The sequence below is a fragment of the Brassica rapa genome, chromosome A02 (assembly GCF_000309985.2).
Source record: "Brassica rapa cultivar Chiifu-401-42 chromosome A02, CAAS_Brap_v3.01, whole genome shotgun sequence".
NCBI lineage: Eukaryota > Viridiplantae > Streptophyta > Magnoliopsida > Brassicales > Brassicaceae > Brassica > Brassica rapa.
In genome coordinates this window covers 24,675,203-24,691,126 of record NC_024796.2, presented here as the reverse complement: position 1 = coordinate 24,691,126, position 15,924 = coordinate 24,675,203, and the positions used below count along the sequence as shown (strand labels likewise).

General features: G+C 33.0%; 2 protein-coding genes, 1 non-coding gene and 1 pseudogene across 3 annotated transcripts; 2 read left to right on the top strand and 2 right to left on the bottom strand.

Annotated features, from left to right (window-relative positions):
* Positions 1–1,782: 1,782 nt before the first annotated feature.
* Positions 1,783–7,473, bottom strand: LOC103853997 (annotated as a pseudogene).
* TRNAW-CCA lies at positions 6,188–6,259 on the top strand. Its single transcript has one exon. It is a non-coding gene; the product is annotated as a tRNA-Trp (tRNA).
* A 635-nt stretch (positions 7,474–8,108) lies between the features above and the next one.
* Positions 8,109–15,420, top strand: LOC103854000 (auxin-responsive protein SAUR21-like). The gene has a single exon (XM_033285571.1). It carries the CDS (start codon positions 8,169–8,171, stop codon positions 8,457–8,459), a length of 291 nt encoding a protein of 96 aa, XP_033141462.1. The 5' UTR covers positions 8,109–8,168; the 3' UTR covers positions 8,460–15,420.
* Positions 9,427–14,418, bottom strand: LOC103854001 (auxin-responsive protein SAUR21-like). The gene has a single exon (XM_009130899.3). The coding sequence runs from the start codon at positions 9,996–9,998 to the stop codon at positions 9,609–9,611; it is 390 nt and encodes a 129-aa protein (XP_009129147.1). The 5' UTR covers positions 9,999–14,418; the 3' UTR covers positions 9,427–9,608.
* Positions 15,421–15,924: the final 504 nt, after the last annotated feature.

Sequence of the window (15,924 nt, the reverse complement as noted above, 5' to 3'; positions counted from 1 at the left end):
CCGTGTAGGATGTCTAGAGACATCATGAGGTAGTTCCCTCCGACAGGGTTCGAACTCGCAACCTGGGTGCAGGAAGGAGCCCGCCCTTACCATTGGACCATGATGTTCTGGACCTTTTGTTTCCTTCTTACTTTAATAACAACAACCCAACTCCTCATTGAGTATATATATTTTTGATATTATTAACTAGATCTACATATTCTCATTCTCGAATAATCATGCAATAGCTGTGAGACCGGCTCTGAAATTTTACAACTGTAAATAATTTAATAAAAATTTCAATAAACTTTTTTAAAAATAAATTTAAGAGTTTTTCTATGTAGTTTTCTTAGAAAAATTTGGAGGATATAAATCACTGCTTGACTAGTATATGTTCAGAACCGGCCATGAGTACTTGTGATCTCTAATGGTATTCAAAAAAATCAATAAAATGTTTTCACAAAGAAGATGTCAGAGTTTTGTGCGACAAAGATAACATTGGCTGCAACTAAATTTATTTTGTTGGATAAATTTGTTTGGAATGCAACAATCCATAAAATCTTACAAGATACTAGAGGTTGTCTGCGCTTCACGTAGAATATTATTTTATTATTCTTAAATATGATTTTCTGATAATGTGATTAGTATTTATTTGTAAAGAACATTATTTGATGTTTTATTATGTTATGTAGTATAGTAGGTAATAAGTTAATATATTATGTGTTTGTTTTTTTTAATAATGTGTCGTTGTACGTACAATACTACTTGTTAGTGGTGAAGCGAGTTTCTGATGTAAAATATATTGAATTTCAATAATTTTGTCTTTAGGCATTTGTTGATTCTAAGATTAACAGCGTCAAAATTGTATTTTAATTTTTCACTTTTGAACATTACTCTTTTTAGGTGTTTTTTGCACTCTTCTCCATCTTTTGACCTTGAGTCATCACCATTCATGTATTTCGTTTACCTCTCCGGTGTGCAGTGCTTCTCACTATCACTAGGAAAAGACTCACCTATGTCCTCTTGTTTTTTCTCATCTTATTTTCCTGTGAGATTATCTGGTATTTGTTATAGATTAGGCATATTAGTTCCATGTTGTATGGTTGTTTCTTACGGCGTTGTATGTTATTTCGGTCAATATTAGTCCTCTTTTTTCTTAGGTTTTAGCTAAGGTTAGAAACTACATCTTGTTGGGTTTGAGTCAGAGTTTAGTTGTCATTGATGTTGTTTTCCTCGTCGCTAGTTTGCCGTCAATAGTCTTTGCTCGTCTTAGTTTTCAAGATCTGATTTTTGGTGATCTGACTTCTATGCTCTTTTTCATAGCTCGAGGATGGCTCCACGGTTTGTTGATTTCATTTTGTCTCTTTTTATCACGTTGTTCTCTCATCTCATTACCCATTTTATCGCTGATCACGTCTCTTGTGGTTCTCCATTTCACCATATTTGCTACTCCTGGTTTAGATAGTGTTTTGTGTATACTTTGTGCGCTTGGAAAGTTGTTTATGGTCTCAAGCTTAAGTTTTAGTTTCTCGGTGGTTGGCTTTCATTTCACTCAGGTTGTTTATCTTTTTCTCATGCATCCATTGGTGTAAAGGTGTGCAGAGTTAGTCTTTTGGAGCTTTGGTTTCTTCTATTCAGAGTTTTGTGGTTCTTCGCTGACATAAGTGCCTTGTATGTGCTTGTTTAGTTTGTGAGGTGCTTCTTATCTCTTAGATGGTGGTTGTGCTTCCGGTGCTTTAGACATGCGTCTTTTTGTTTCGGTGGTGACTTTGTTCTTCCGATGATTATTCTTTCTCTGATCCGTTTTTTTTTTTTTGCGCTGGTGCTTGATCGCGATCTTTTGTGTTTAATATTTTATCTTTTTACTTTTTTCTGACATCTGCTTGTTCTAACCAAGATATTCTATGGTAAGATGAGATAGGTTGGTCATTTTATATTTTTAATAGTTAAATAAATATATAATTTTTAAATTAAATAATAGAAAATGGTAAAAATAATAAAACAAAAAAAAATTTATGTTACTTTTAGTTGTGAATAAATTAAATATTTAAAATATAGTTCTATTATTTTATTTATTTATTTATTCATCTTGAATTTTAGTGAACAATAAAATAGATTATCAAACTTCATACAATAATAGTTAGTGTGAAAATGATTAGATAAATCATGATTAGAAAGTACTTGGCCAAATTACAATAATTTAAAAGAAGAAGGACTTAAAATATAAAAAATACATGGATGACATGTATCGCAAAAACCCCATGCCACTTGTCAGAAGAATGAAAACCCCCAATTATATATATATAGATAGATGTACCAGTTACAATGAATTAAAAAAAAAAAAATTCTACACTTCCAGTTTTCAGAATGAAACCATTTATAAATCATTTGTAAAATTTAATTTGTTTTGTTTAAAATTATAAAAATGAATAGAATGAATGAAATTCATTATTCTATCACCAGTTTCAGTTTTTATTTCATTTCATTTATCATTTTTTCTGTTACAAAAACAACTATTTTCATTTAACTTATTTCTTTTTAGGAATAACCATTTACAATCATTGTGAATTGTATATAACATTGGTAAATATGTTTAAATAAGTATTTTCTAATTCACAATTACATTAAGAGAAATCCAAAACTATTTAGCAATTGGTCTACGGACTACGGTCCGATCGGTTCAACTGTTATCCAACAATACAAGAATAATCTAGTTCATTTCTCAATCTAGTTTTGAAACTGATTCAAATTATTTGCTTGCATTAATTGTAAACTTGCTCAATTTTATAGAAAGTTGAACGGAGCATTAGGGTTTGTTAGAACACTAAAGGAAAATAAATAAAATTAGTATTAGACTATTAGGACATATTAGTTGGAGAAGTCGGGCAATGCAGTAATGCAATGTACTGGAGTTGAAGAAATGTCTCTTCGTAGGACAAAAAAATTAAATAAGAAAGACGATATCTCGTGAATATCTTCGTCTGTTTCTTCCGTTGACTTAATTTATTATCTTAGTCTTTATGTTTGTATGTTTGAAAATTAAAATACTTATGTAATATTTTCGTGTTCTTTTTTGATCTATTATTCTCTGTTAATCATCGTCACTTCTCTAGTACACCCATCTTCTGTTCTGTCATATTTATATTCGTGTGTGAAACTTTGTCTATACACGTGTTTTATGGAAGTTTATGTATAGAAAGTCAACGAGTTCTAAACGACAATTGCAGTTTTGTTTGTGTTACTCTGTGTATGTATAGCTATTTACATGGATTATGTATTTTTGTGTAGTGTTGAAATCTATCACGGATCGTTTTTTATCTTCTTCTGTAGGTCAACGAGTGTTGGAAATAGTGGAAACAAATTAAAACTGAATAATCAACATAGGAAAATTATTTTGATTTTTTTCTTCTAATATCTTAAAGGATTATAAATGTAAAAAGGATTAGTGAACGTATAACCTAAGTCATAGAGAGTGGTTTTTTACCACAATAAATGTTTTGCTATAAAAATGTATAAACTTCTAAATCAACGTTTGTTGTGTAAGTTATTTTTAATATTTGATAATTATGTTATATAAACTATGAAAAATATTATTGACTATCTGAAAGCCGTTAATTTTATATGTCTTATGATATTCTTATATTGCTGCACTATCATATATCAGATAAGATTCACAATTGGTTGATATTATTTCTCATGTTGAAAATCTTTTGTAAGTATTTTTTATTAATCGCATAATTTATTTTTTCTCATAGTTGTAAAAGTTTTTAGAAATCCTTAATCAAATAACTGGATTAAAAGGGTTTCCACTCATAGAGAGTGACTTAGTGAGTACACTATAGGTTCCTAAATGATAAATATTGTAAACTAAGTCTTTTTCTAAAAACTGAATATTTGAAAATTTTATCTAATTAATGGTAAATTGTAAATTTTAAATTTTAATTGTACTTTTCGAAATAATCATACATATTTTAGTAACCAAGAGAGATTTTATATGGGCACATGAAATATTTATATTATCGAATTAACAAATTTTTTGATTTATAAATCTAATGTGAAATTCATTTAATCTCATAACAAAGTAAAGAGAAAATAGTAACTTTTTAAATTGAAAGTTCCAGAAAAATTATTAAAAAATTAACTGAATCTCTTGTTCGTATACTATGGAATTTATATGGGATTTAAAACCAGATTTGTGTAGTAGTTATATGAATTTATTTTTTATAATATTTACATATGCCATTGAATATGTTGTGATCGTCAAGAAACAGCTTGTCCAGACCAACAAATGTTAGTGGGCCTTTTGCTGCAAACCATCGTGTTATACAAGTAACTTATAACTACTAGTAGTAGTTCCATGACGAAGTAAGACATGCGACGGCTTTGAATAGTCTTACAACAAGTTTGTTCACAAACAAGAGATCCGATCTTTTAGAGACCTCAAGCTACCAATTGAAGAAGGAAGCTTTCTGGAAGAACAAATATGTTGTCTTTTGTCTGTGAAAAAGGTTATGTTTGATATAAATTTCAGAAATTTGATTTCACATAGTATCTGTGCACTTCATAACCAATGTTTGGACCAAAGAAAACGAATCTACAGTGTAGCTCAACCAAACTCAGATGCAAGACACAACAGCACAGTCTTTGAGCTCTCGCTTTTTCTGCCAGCCTCAGCTTCACAGGTAAGATTAGCTCTTTGTATCTGTCATCTCTACTGGGCCGAGTTATAATCCCGATTGGTCTCTGTCATCTCTTTGTTTCGGTTCTGATAATTTGTCTCTTAGATTACTAAGACTTAAGAGAATCGGCGACTTCAGAATCAAGATTGTGTTTCAGCAATTTCCCTTGAAAGAGGTTGACGTGTGTAACAAAGAGTAACTAGTTTTTGTTGCTAGCTTCAAACGCCAAAAAACCAATGTACCCTTGTTTCCTGCATCATTCTCTCCACATCCCTTATACATTGATTTGATATACAAAACAATGTTTCACAAGATTACATGAAAAGCCGAAAGAACGAACAAAAACATGGAAAACGCAATTCCTTTATGAGTCTTACTTCAGAAACCAATACCTTGCTACTCCAAACATAAGCTCACTGTCATGAATCAGTCACCAAAATCAAGGACAATATATGAGCATAACAAACTTATAACATCGATATGATGCGCAATACCGCTCCATGTGTTGCTGCTTGCTTGTTGATGACAAATTCAGATGTTACAACCCAAACCTCGCGGGTTGGGAATCTCTCAATGCAACCATCTCTCCCTGACAATATCAGAAATCTTATTAGGACCTAAGAACATTGGCAAATGACTTTACCCCACAAAGTCTTCCGTGTGAGCAGGGAGACAAGCATCAAACACAATCACTACCTTAACCTCTACACCAATAATTTCAAATCAAACATTCACATAGTTGTTTTAGCTTTTCCATACACGGTAGAGCGGTAACTCATCAAATCGACTGTGAAGCGTAACTTGAACAGTAACTATTTGATGGCTTAGCCAGATCCTCTGTTCTAAAACTGTTACATATTTAACTTAACATTCCAAGGCTTCGAGACATATTCAATGACACACAAGTTAGTTACATATATAGTAAGTGGATCACACTAGTACATGCCTTCCCTAACTTGAGAAGCTGCATGCAAGTTACGCTTCACAGTCGATTTGATTCTTGGTGGTTCTGGCCCTGAATTCTGCTACAGAAAAAGCAGATCAGTGGTTGCAAAATTCTCAATGTACACTCATCATATCCATATCTCTAATAATAAAGATCTAAAAAAGGAATCAAATAGATCATAAACTATATATGGTCTATGGAATGAACTTAATGGTCATAAGAAAGATTAAATCAATCGCTGCAAAATGCTCAAAGATCTAAGAGGAACCAAATAACTAAGAATTTCAGGATTCTATTAAAGTTTATGAACTTTAACGTATTTAGCCACTTTCTTGCAAATAGACGAAACCTTTTTACATAAATGTGCGGGAGATTGATTGGGTCTTGCTTTTTCATCCCATCTTCACCACGAGAACACTACAGCTAGCGGATTAAGACCAGTAAAAGTAGCTGGTGGAGGAGGAGCCACCACTATGCTGCGGCGGTGCTTCGGCTGTTTTCATCTAAGGACCAAGTATTTAAAAGAACTTTATATTATAACAAATCATGAGCAGATACACGTATGTGAAGATGATAATCGTCCGGATCCGTGGCGCAATGGTAGCGCGTCTGACTCCAGTTCAGAAGGTTGCGTGTTCGATTCACGTCGGGTTCAAACTCCCGAACATTTATCCGGAATTTTTTAGGCAGTGTTCCACTATGAGTATAATCTGGTTTGACTAAATTTATCATAACCAAAAATATTTGTTCCGGTCTGGATCGTTTCTGGTCCTCCCGCCAAACACTAACACGAGCGAAAACATTGGTCTGCATGGTATAAAGTAGCCCTGCGACTTCGGTTTTCCGAAACCGAACCGAACCGTCGGTTTTTGGTTAACCGAAATTTTAAAAACCATTTCCGAAAGTGACCGAATTAAATTTCGGTTCGGTTTTTGGTTATTTTCGGTTTTCACCTAAATTTCTGAATATAACCGATTTTGATGATTTTCGGTTAATTTCGGTATAGATTTTTAAAAAAAAGTTCGGATTTTTTCATCAATATGAAAGAAAAAAAAATCAATAAAGAAACCATAGTAGCATACGTAACAAAACGACTAGGGTTTGAAGAAAGCATAATCATGGTGGATTGTACTCTACGTAAGAGAATGAAACCCTAAAAACCAGAGATAAATCTGTTTCTAGCATTTGTTCATGTAATCCCTGTTTGGAAAATCGATTGAGAAGGGAGTGGAGTAACAATTGTGGTAGAGAACTTGAGCAATTTAAACTACCTTTAGATATAACGAATCTAAAGAGAGAAAAAAATTGAAGACTCGTTAGCTTTTCATTGTTTTTTTTTTTGGTAAAAATGTAAAGAAGCTTTTCACTGTTTGTATTTTGTTTGGTTGCACATTCATTTAACTTGGGAGATAAAAAAATTGTGAAACTATTCACATTGTAAAACGTTAACAGATTTACATTGGATGATTATATCTCTAACTAACTTCCGTTTTCTTCTTCTTTTGGAACGTTATCATTGAAACCGAGACGTCACACTGATAAAGGCATCTACAGGACAAGGGATGGTTAGCCACCCATTGGATGATCATAACCAAACTCTTCCTCGCACTTATTGAGAAGAGCTTGAAACGAAGGCTGGCTCAAGTATGAGATCGGCACCACATATCTCTTCTTCTGGCTCTCTCCTATGTACACAGCAAGAAACCCCTTTGGTGCAGCCGAGGTTGCCCTTTTGCTTGTATCGGCTGCTGCTGTTACGTAGCGTCCAAGAATCTTGTTTGCTCCCAACAGATTTCCTACGAAAGCCATTCTATATATTTTTTGTCTGAAAGTTTGAATGCTTTTGAAGCTTCTGAAAGATGTTATGAAAAGATTCAAGTTCTTGGATATATTGCTTGTTTGTTGGTTGATGATATAAAGATCAATGAATGAACTAAAACCTCTCTGAAAAGTCCTTGAAACTAATGGTCTTAAAGTGTAGGACAGACTAGAGCAAAGTTTCACATGGCTCTGTTTTAGTTTAAATGATTTGATGAGAATATTAATTGAATGTGAGAAAATACACTTAATATGAATGCAGTTCACAAGGGCTTGTCTTCTCTGAGGTGATCATACTCCCTCATCTATGTGGTCTATATAGACTTAATTAATAAGAACTCAAAGTGGGGATCCAAAGTTTCTCAACAACAGAACAACAACACTCTGTCACAGGCTACGATGTTCTTTGTTTATATCAACAACTAGGATCACACAGGACAGTTATACGTAAAAAAGTTGAGTACCTTCATGTTTCTCGTCATTTATTATACATACATGAGAAAACAAACGGATAATGCTCGTCATCTATCATCTCTAGAAGACAAAACCATGTGAAACTCTCTTTGTGCATGTCCCATACTTTTAGTGGTTCCAGGGTGGTTGTTATTAGTCCATCAATTTATTTATACATCCAGAGTTAGAACAAACTTTTCAAATCACCAAGTAGCAAAAGCAATTCAAATCTTGAATCTGAGTATCTAACCTTTTTTCAAAATCTTCAAATTTCAATTTTCCAGACACAAGAAATGGCTTTGCTCAGAGGTCTCTTGGGTGCAAAGAGGATTATTGCCCTTTCTGTAGCAGCTACAAGCAAAAAGACAGTTTCAGCGCCAAAGTGGTTTCTTGCGGTGTACGTTGGTGAAGACCAGGTCCAGAAGAAGAGATATTTGGTGCCAATCTCATATCTAAGCCAGCCTTCTTTTCAAGCTCTACTCGGCAAATCCGAAGAAGAGTTTGGATTTGATCATCCAATGGGTGGTTTAACGATTCCTTGTCGTGAAGATACCTTCATCAATGTGACATCCCGGTTTCAGTAATGATGTTCCAGAAGAAGAAAAAAACTGACATTATAGTTAGAGATAGAAGTATTCAATGTAAATATGTTAAATTTTTTTCCTTTTTCTTTCTTGAAGAGAGTTATTCAAGAGGTTACAAATCTCAAAAGTGTATCCCATGTTTCTGTATGAGGACAATGGTTTTAGTTATACAAACTGCATCACGTTTTCTAATATAATGTTCATCATTCTTGCATGCATACTTACTTGTCTATTGTCTATGTATCCATACTAGTAGCACGAGAAAGTTGTGAGACCCACCCATATATGCTTTTGTTTTCGATAGACACAAACCAATGTATGGGTAGGAGGATGTTCTATCTTCATTTAGATTTTTGTCTTAAGACAAATTAGTTTTTTTATCTGATGATTACCATCTCAGTGATCTCACTGCACACAATCAAATTACCCCAAATATCACTTATTTGCAGAGGATACCTCAGTTTAAGACAGATGTTTACAGCTTTGGTACGGCGCAATCGGTACAGTGTTCCGGATTCACTTGAGCACATGAGTGACAAATTCTAGAAGTAAGACAGAATAATCATTCAGTTATCACATCACACTACAACCCGATTGACAAACGAAATCTTCTGATTCTGTGAAAAATATTTCTTAGTGTTTTGTATGATCAAATACCGATTTAACATTAAATTTCATACACTCTGCAACAAACTCTGTAGCAGTAAAAGTAAAAAAGGTGTCTATCCATTTACAAAGATTAACTCTGTTTGATGACAAGAAGAATTGAAACTTGTGATGTACAAAGAACAGAGTTTCACATAGTTGGGGTGTTTCAGATGTGTTAATCTGGATTGACTGTAGGACAAGCTATACATGGTTTTGTTATTCATGCTTTGTAATGATTATCTGGTGAGGTTCTTTCATACATAAAAGCACATGTCATTGAAAGGGAGAAAAAACAAAATGATGTAAGTTGAATGCAAAGGGACGCCAAATGAAGTAATGATCAAATAAGATCACATTGAAAAGGATTGAGAGAATTGTGTCTATGGCATTCACTTTCAAAAAAATTATAGAACAACTCTTTCAAGAACAAGAGAAAAAAACTTCTCTATTTACAAGGAACAATTCTATCTCTAACTAGACGAACAATATGTTGGATAATCATCATTGAAGCCGAGAAGTCACATTGATGAAAGTGTCCTCAGGACAAGGGATGGTTAAGCCACCCATTGGATGATCAAACCCAAACTCTTCTTCAGATTTACTGAGAAGAGCTTGAAACGAAGGCTGATTCAAGTATGAGACTGGCACCACATATCTCTTCTTCTGGTTCTCTCCTACGTACACCGCAAGAAACCCTTTTGGTGCCGCTGAGGCTACTCTTTTGCTCGTAGAAGCTGTTGCTGTTACAGAGCGGCCAAGAATCTTCTTTGCTCCCAATAGACTTCTCACCAAAGCCATTTTTCTGAAAGTTTGAATTCTTTTGAAAATGTATGAAAGGGTTAATGTTACTGGATTGCTTGTTTTTGGTTGATGATAGAAAGAAGGGCTCATGTGTATATATATAGATAGATAAATAAATGAATGAGTTGAGATCTCTCAGAACAAAAAACTTTGAAACTTGTGGTCTTGAATCTTGGGACAGACTAGAGAAAATCACATGGTTTTGTCTTAACTATGGAAAAGATGCATTAATGCAATTTGTCTTGATAAATGAGTCACAAGGGCTTGTATTCTCAAAAATTATAGATGATACATATTCCATTGTCAATAACAAAGACCAGCAAGGATTTCTCTTTCACGTTCTATGGTTGGTTATTAGTCCTACTAGATCGTTTTCCACGCTACGCGCGGATAATTTACTTTTAAATTTATTATTTTATCATATTTTTTCATATGTAAATTATCATCTTAATTTTAGAATAATTATATTTATTTATCATTTAAAAATTATTATTTTTGCCTTGATACTAATTTTGGTATAAATGAGGAAATTAAGTTTTAAAATTTTGTTGAAGAAAAAAAGGTTTTAAAATTTTGTTGACGAAAAAAAGGTTTTAAAAATTTTATTTACTGCTGCACATAATTATATTAATGTCAAATAAGTTTCTATTATATGAAATGAAAAAGAGTAACATGACAATCACAGTAAAATTAGGAAGGTAGTTTGAGTAATTTTTCTTTTAATATGTTTTGCAAACTTTACTTTTTTTAAGATTTGAAACATTTTAGGGATCAAAATTTCATATCACAACAAATCATAATTTGAAAATACCCTATTTATGATTTAAATTTTGAAAAATAAATCTATTTTTTCTTTTTTTTTGAAAACTACACTTCCTTGTTTGCAATAAGACATTTTTGTCCTAATTTTATTAGCAATTACAAATTCTTATAATTAATAGAATACTTTGGTTATTATATTCCATGATTATTATTTTGAAAGGATTTTATGTGACCTTTGTTGTTATTTCTTGGTGAAGTTGTTATCATTTGGTGTTTTTGTGTCAGAAAAAAAATTGGTTGAATCTTCATTTTAGCAGTTCATCTTTTTCACATCATAAACCAGATAAATTCAAACATTTTAAGAATGGTAAAAAACATAAAAAATATTTGCAAGAGTTCGTATGTGTGTTCCATGCCAACAAAGCTCACATAAATTTATTTTAGCAGAATTTTCCAAGTAAGGAAAAAATTGTAAAAAAGAGAGGAGAATACATTATACACACTCTTTGATTCCAAAAAATATTGTCTGGATTGTTTTTTGTTGAATAAAAGAATAGCAATTTGTTTGGATTGTTTCATGTATGTAAGTCGTATATGAAAACAATAAAACAGTCACCAGGTTAGAAAATAAGCTCATTAAGTGAATGGGTAACGTGTTCGAATTTTTTTGTCTTTTAAAAGTTGATGTACTTCTGTTCTAAGAATAAGGCTCTGGTTGATCATCAAGTAGTTGGTGGAGCTAATTTTCTATTTTATATCAAGAGTATTAAAAATAAAGATTGTTGGTAAATTTGTTTTAATTTTTAATACGTTTTCCTGTTTTACATTAAAATATCAAGTTAGATATTAGATAATATAAACATTAAATTTGGACAATATAGTCTTTTTTTTATTTCACTTATTAGTAAGTGTAGTTAAAAAAAAAGTGTAGTTTTCAAAATATAATCTCATCTAAATGTATTTTCCAAATTTTTCCAAATATATTTGTTCAATAATGCACTTGAATTTATTATTATTGATTTATGTTAATTTTTAAAATCAATTATTGATAACTTTTTCAGAACTGAAACCACTTAAGATTTGTTTGATAGTTCATTGTTAAATAGTGAAAATATTATTTTTTAAAATAATATTAATTGGAAGCGTGTTAAACGTCCTATTATATATTAGTGACCTTGATAAAAAAAATATATATATATATATATTAGTGACCAATATTTTAAATGTAGAAAAATTATTTATTCGTACTTTGATTTTTTTTTAGAATGTGTAGATGTTTTTGTAAATTTGTTCTAATATGATTTTGGTAACATTACAATAAATAATTTTATATCTTATTTGGTGTAGGACTTCTATCAAAAGAAATACAATTATGGATAAACAGTTTTCTTATTAGATACAAAGAATTATAGTGTATGAACCAAAATTTTCTTTTGAAAAGATAATTTTAAAAATATAGAGGGAACAAACATTATAAGCGGACTAATACTAAAAGGAGTATATCCTTTATCTTAACAGACTTCCTTTATATTTAAAATTTTTAACTAACTAAGATATTAAGGCAACATAAAACAAAAAATAGGAAAAACATATGAATAATTCATGAAAACTCTATTATTGCTCTCTTAAGCTATGTCAAGTCCAAACGATATGTGTGACCGCCACATTGCAGGAAACTAACTGTGGAAACTAACTCCTCCATTGTTCCTGAGAGCTAGATGATGGCCATTGGTTTTTGTTGATATGCTTATGACAGAAGAGATACAGCCGAGACCTTAGAGGACATCATAGGAAGGTCATATACTTATCTCATCATCACTTTTTTCATCTGACCAGACTTCATCTTTCTACTGAGATATGAATTGCCTTCTTTGTTGAAGGTTTTTACTTTGATAGCACTTGCTTGCTCGTCTCCATACTCCATATAGCTAAAGAGAAGCAATGTTCTAAACTTTGCACATTAGCTCAAGCTGTTCAAGCCCAATTCCAAAAAAAAAACACCAGCTGGAGTTGCATAAGACTTTGGTTTTTCAACTCCTGAGGACACCAGCTAAGGAATATAAAGACTTTTTACTCCACATTAATAACCAGATATTGCACAGCACAGATGCATACAATTAGCGTGATTACCTTGCTTGCTGTCACAGACAATATTCGTTAAATGATTAGTAGCCTAGGAAAGAAAATAAAAGAGCATTTGTTAATCAGTAAGAAGATCTATGTTACAAAAATACCTTGATTCAATATTCAACAGCCGCAAAGTAAACTTACCAAAAGAGCTTGCGAGACTTCTGATCGCCTTCTTTATTTCTTGCCCTTGCTGTAAGAATCTCCGTGAGAAATTGACACCAGCGCAGCTTTCTCCGTTAATGTAATGGAACATACCAAATAGGAGCCTGATTTCTAATTTTCTTTTAATCGCAACTCCAAATTTCCTAATCTTCAGTCTTCTATTTATGTTTGTGTAGCTCAGAGTGTTGCTTTGACATGTAAATCACTCTGAAAAAGAGATGGTAAGCTAGAACGGCAAATCCCACTTGAGCTTCTGGTATGGTTGGCATTGGCAAAAAGAAAATGTTAAGTTAACATCATGATAATAAGTTTTGGAAATAAACCAGTCGCGTTAGTCTCATTTGTACTGTCTTTTTGGCTTCAAAGCTTATATCCACAATGATTATGAATCTTAGAGACCATGAAAAACGATGGAACTTGTTGGATTTAGCTTTACTCTTATATTGTGTTTGGTGAAGAACCATACCGTTGCTGGGCCAGTTACATTGGTCTTTACACATGTCTTCTATTCCATTGTTTGACCTTTCCAAACATTTTTGAGTTTATCCTGTCTCAGAGACATCGCAAAATAAAGAGAATTAATAAAAGAAACATTCTTAAGTTCTACTTACTTCCAGTTCAGTTAAAATAAAGCTTTTTTTGGTTAACGCGCTCTGATTCTCTGAACCACCAGGTCCTCTTCCAACCTTCACTTGTGAGATTTTCTGTACACATAATATTAGACAATCAAGTCCAAAAGAGATGTAAAAGAGCATAACAAATACACTCTAAAATTAGGCCACATCATTCTTACGATTCTTCTTCTACCAAATTAAACAATGTTTACCTCAAAGACTTCTTTGAATAGCTGCTTTGAGACATTTGATCACTCATGTCTCACTGCCTAGGATTTGATTGGAGAAGTTAGATGACGGTAGAACGGCTTCATCATCTTCTTCCTATTCGTCGTCCTCAGACTGACACAGTGATTCACTCTCAAGCTAGGGAAGAAAAACCGGCCCAATTGCATACGACACCATAGACGCCAGCATCCCAGCATCCTTCGGATTCTTTTCCCTGACCAATTCATCTAGTCTGTCGTTTATTCTTCATAATTTCAACTGTCTCTTGTCAATATATACGACTGAAAGGAAATTTAAGAAGACAACGAAGAGATTGGCCGATTTTGCGAGGATCAGGGTATCAAAGAAAGGATTTATATAAGGTAAAAGTCAGGGACTCGGAACGGTTGCATGGGTCACAACTGTAACTGTAAAGAAAGGGTCTAATGAGAAAGATTGGTGGAGTTCGACGTTACAGAAGAGAAACCATTTAAGGAACTTTAATGGCATAACAAATTGATGAACCGTAGGTTACCGAAACGACGCAGCGATTTCGATCGGTGACGATGAAGTGGGATACTCGGGGAAGAACAATTCTATGGTTTTTAGAAGGCTACTTGGGCTCAATTGGGCTGTTTTAAAATGTAAAGAGAACCCAACATGAAATATCAGTTTCGACAAAGATGACGTGGCAGTAACATGATCTCTTATTGGCTGATTTTAATGGCTGACGTGGATGGCCTAACTGAGGCTCATATTCCCTTTTTAGTATTGTATTGATTATCTAATTTCTGTGGTCTAAGTGGATTTAATAAGAACTAATAGTGGGGACCTGAAGTTCCTCACCAACAGAACAACACGTCTATGTCACCGTTTAAGTTGTTCTTTATAAATAAGATCACACATGAAAATTAGAAGTAAAAAGAAATGGAGATTATCCAAGTAGACAAATTTCATTAATGCATCTTTTAGAAATGGTAAGACAGAACCATGTTATATCCTGTCCCACACTTGTAGACCATAAGTTTCAAGGATTTTTCAAAGAAGGTTCAAACTTATCATTGATCTTTCTCTATATATACACATAACCCTTTATTTATATCATCAACAAAAAACAAGCAAGTTATCCAACAACTTGAATCTTTTGATACATATTCAGGTTCAGGGAGCATCAAAAGAGTTTCAAACTTTACTAAAAGAGATGGCGTTGATGAGAAGAGGTCTACTTGGTGCAAAGAAGATTATTGGCCTTTATATACCAGCAGCTTCTACGGTGGTGCAAAAAGGGTTTCTTGCGGTGTACGTAGGAGAGAGTCAGAAGATGAGATATATCATTTATGGTGCCGATCTCATACTTGAGTCAGCCTCCGTTTCAAGCTCTTCTTAGTAAATCCGAGGAAGAGTTTGGTTTCGATCACCCAGGTTGCTTGACCATTCCTTGCCCCGAAGACACATTCATCAATGTGATTTCTCGGATCCAATGATGATTATATTAATTACTAACCTTTTTTTTGGAATTAGAAATAGATATATTCATTGTAAATATATGACATTTTCTATATTTCTTCTCGAAGGAGATGTTTTAAAATTTAGAGAATGAATGTCATTTTTACATAATAGACGATTATGTCAGTACACTTTGGATCGAACATTGTACAAGTAAAAACCCTAACAATTGAACACTAGTGGATAAAATCGATGCAAGAATTTGAAAGAGTCTATACAGCTAGGAGTAGGGATGATGTATACAGCAGTTTTAAGCCCAACCCGACCAATAAGCTATAAACCCAACACTATTCTATCTCCAATCCTACTTTAGTCCTAATCTATATATATAAAGAAATGTTCGCCTCTCTCCCGTGAAGCCACGTCATCAATTCGTGCATTCTGGGAGTGACACGTGTTCTATTTTATATTTAGGGCCAAAAAAAATGAATGCAGTCAGGGGAATTGAACCCAGCACCTCTAACACTGGTAATTTCTCTTAGAACCACTAGGCTAAAGTCACTTTTTATAAATATGTGGCTGCGAAAATACTTATTATCGTATCAGCTGGAAGCCCATGCTTCTTCTACTTATGGCCAGGGCCGACACTGAACTGACGCCAAGATGAAGATCGTGAAGTTAAAAACTTTGCTCCA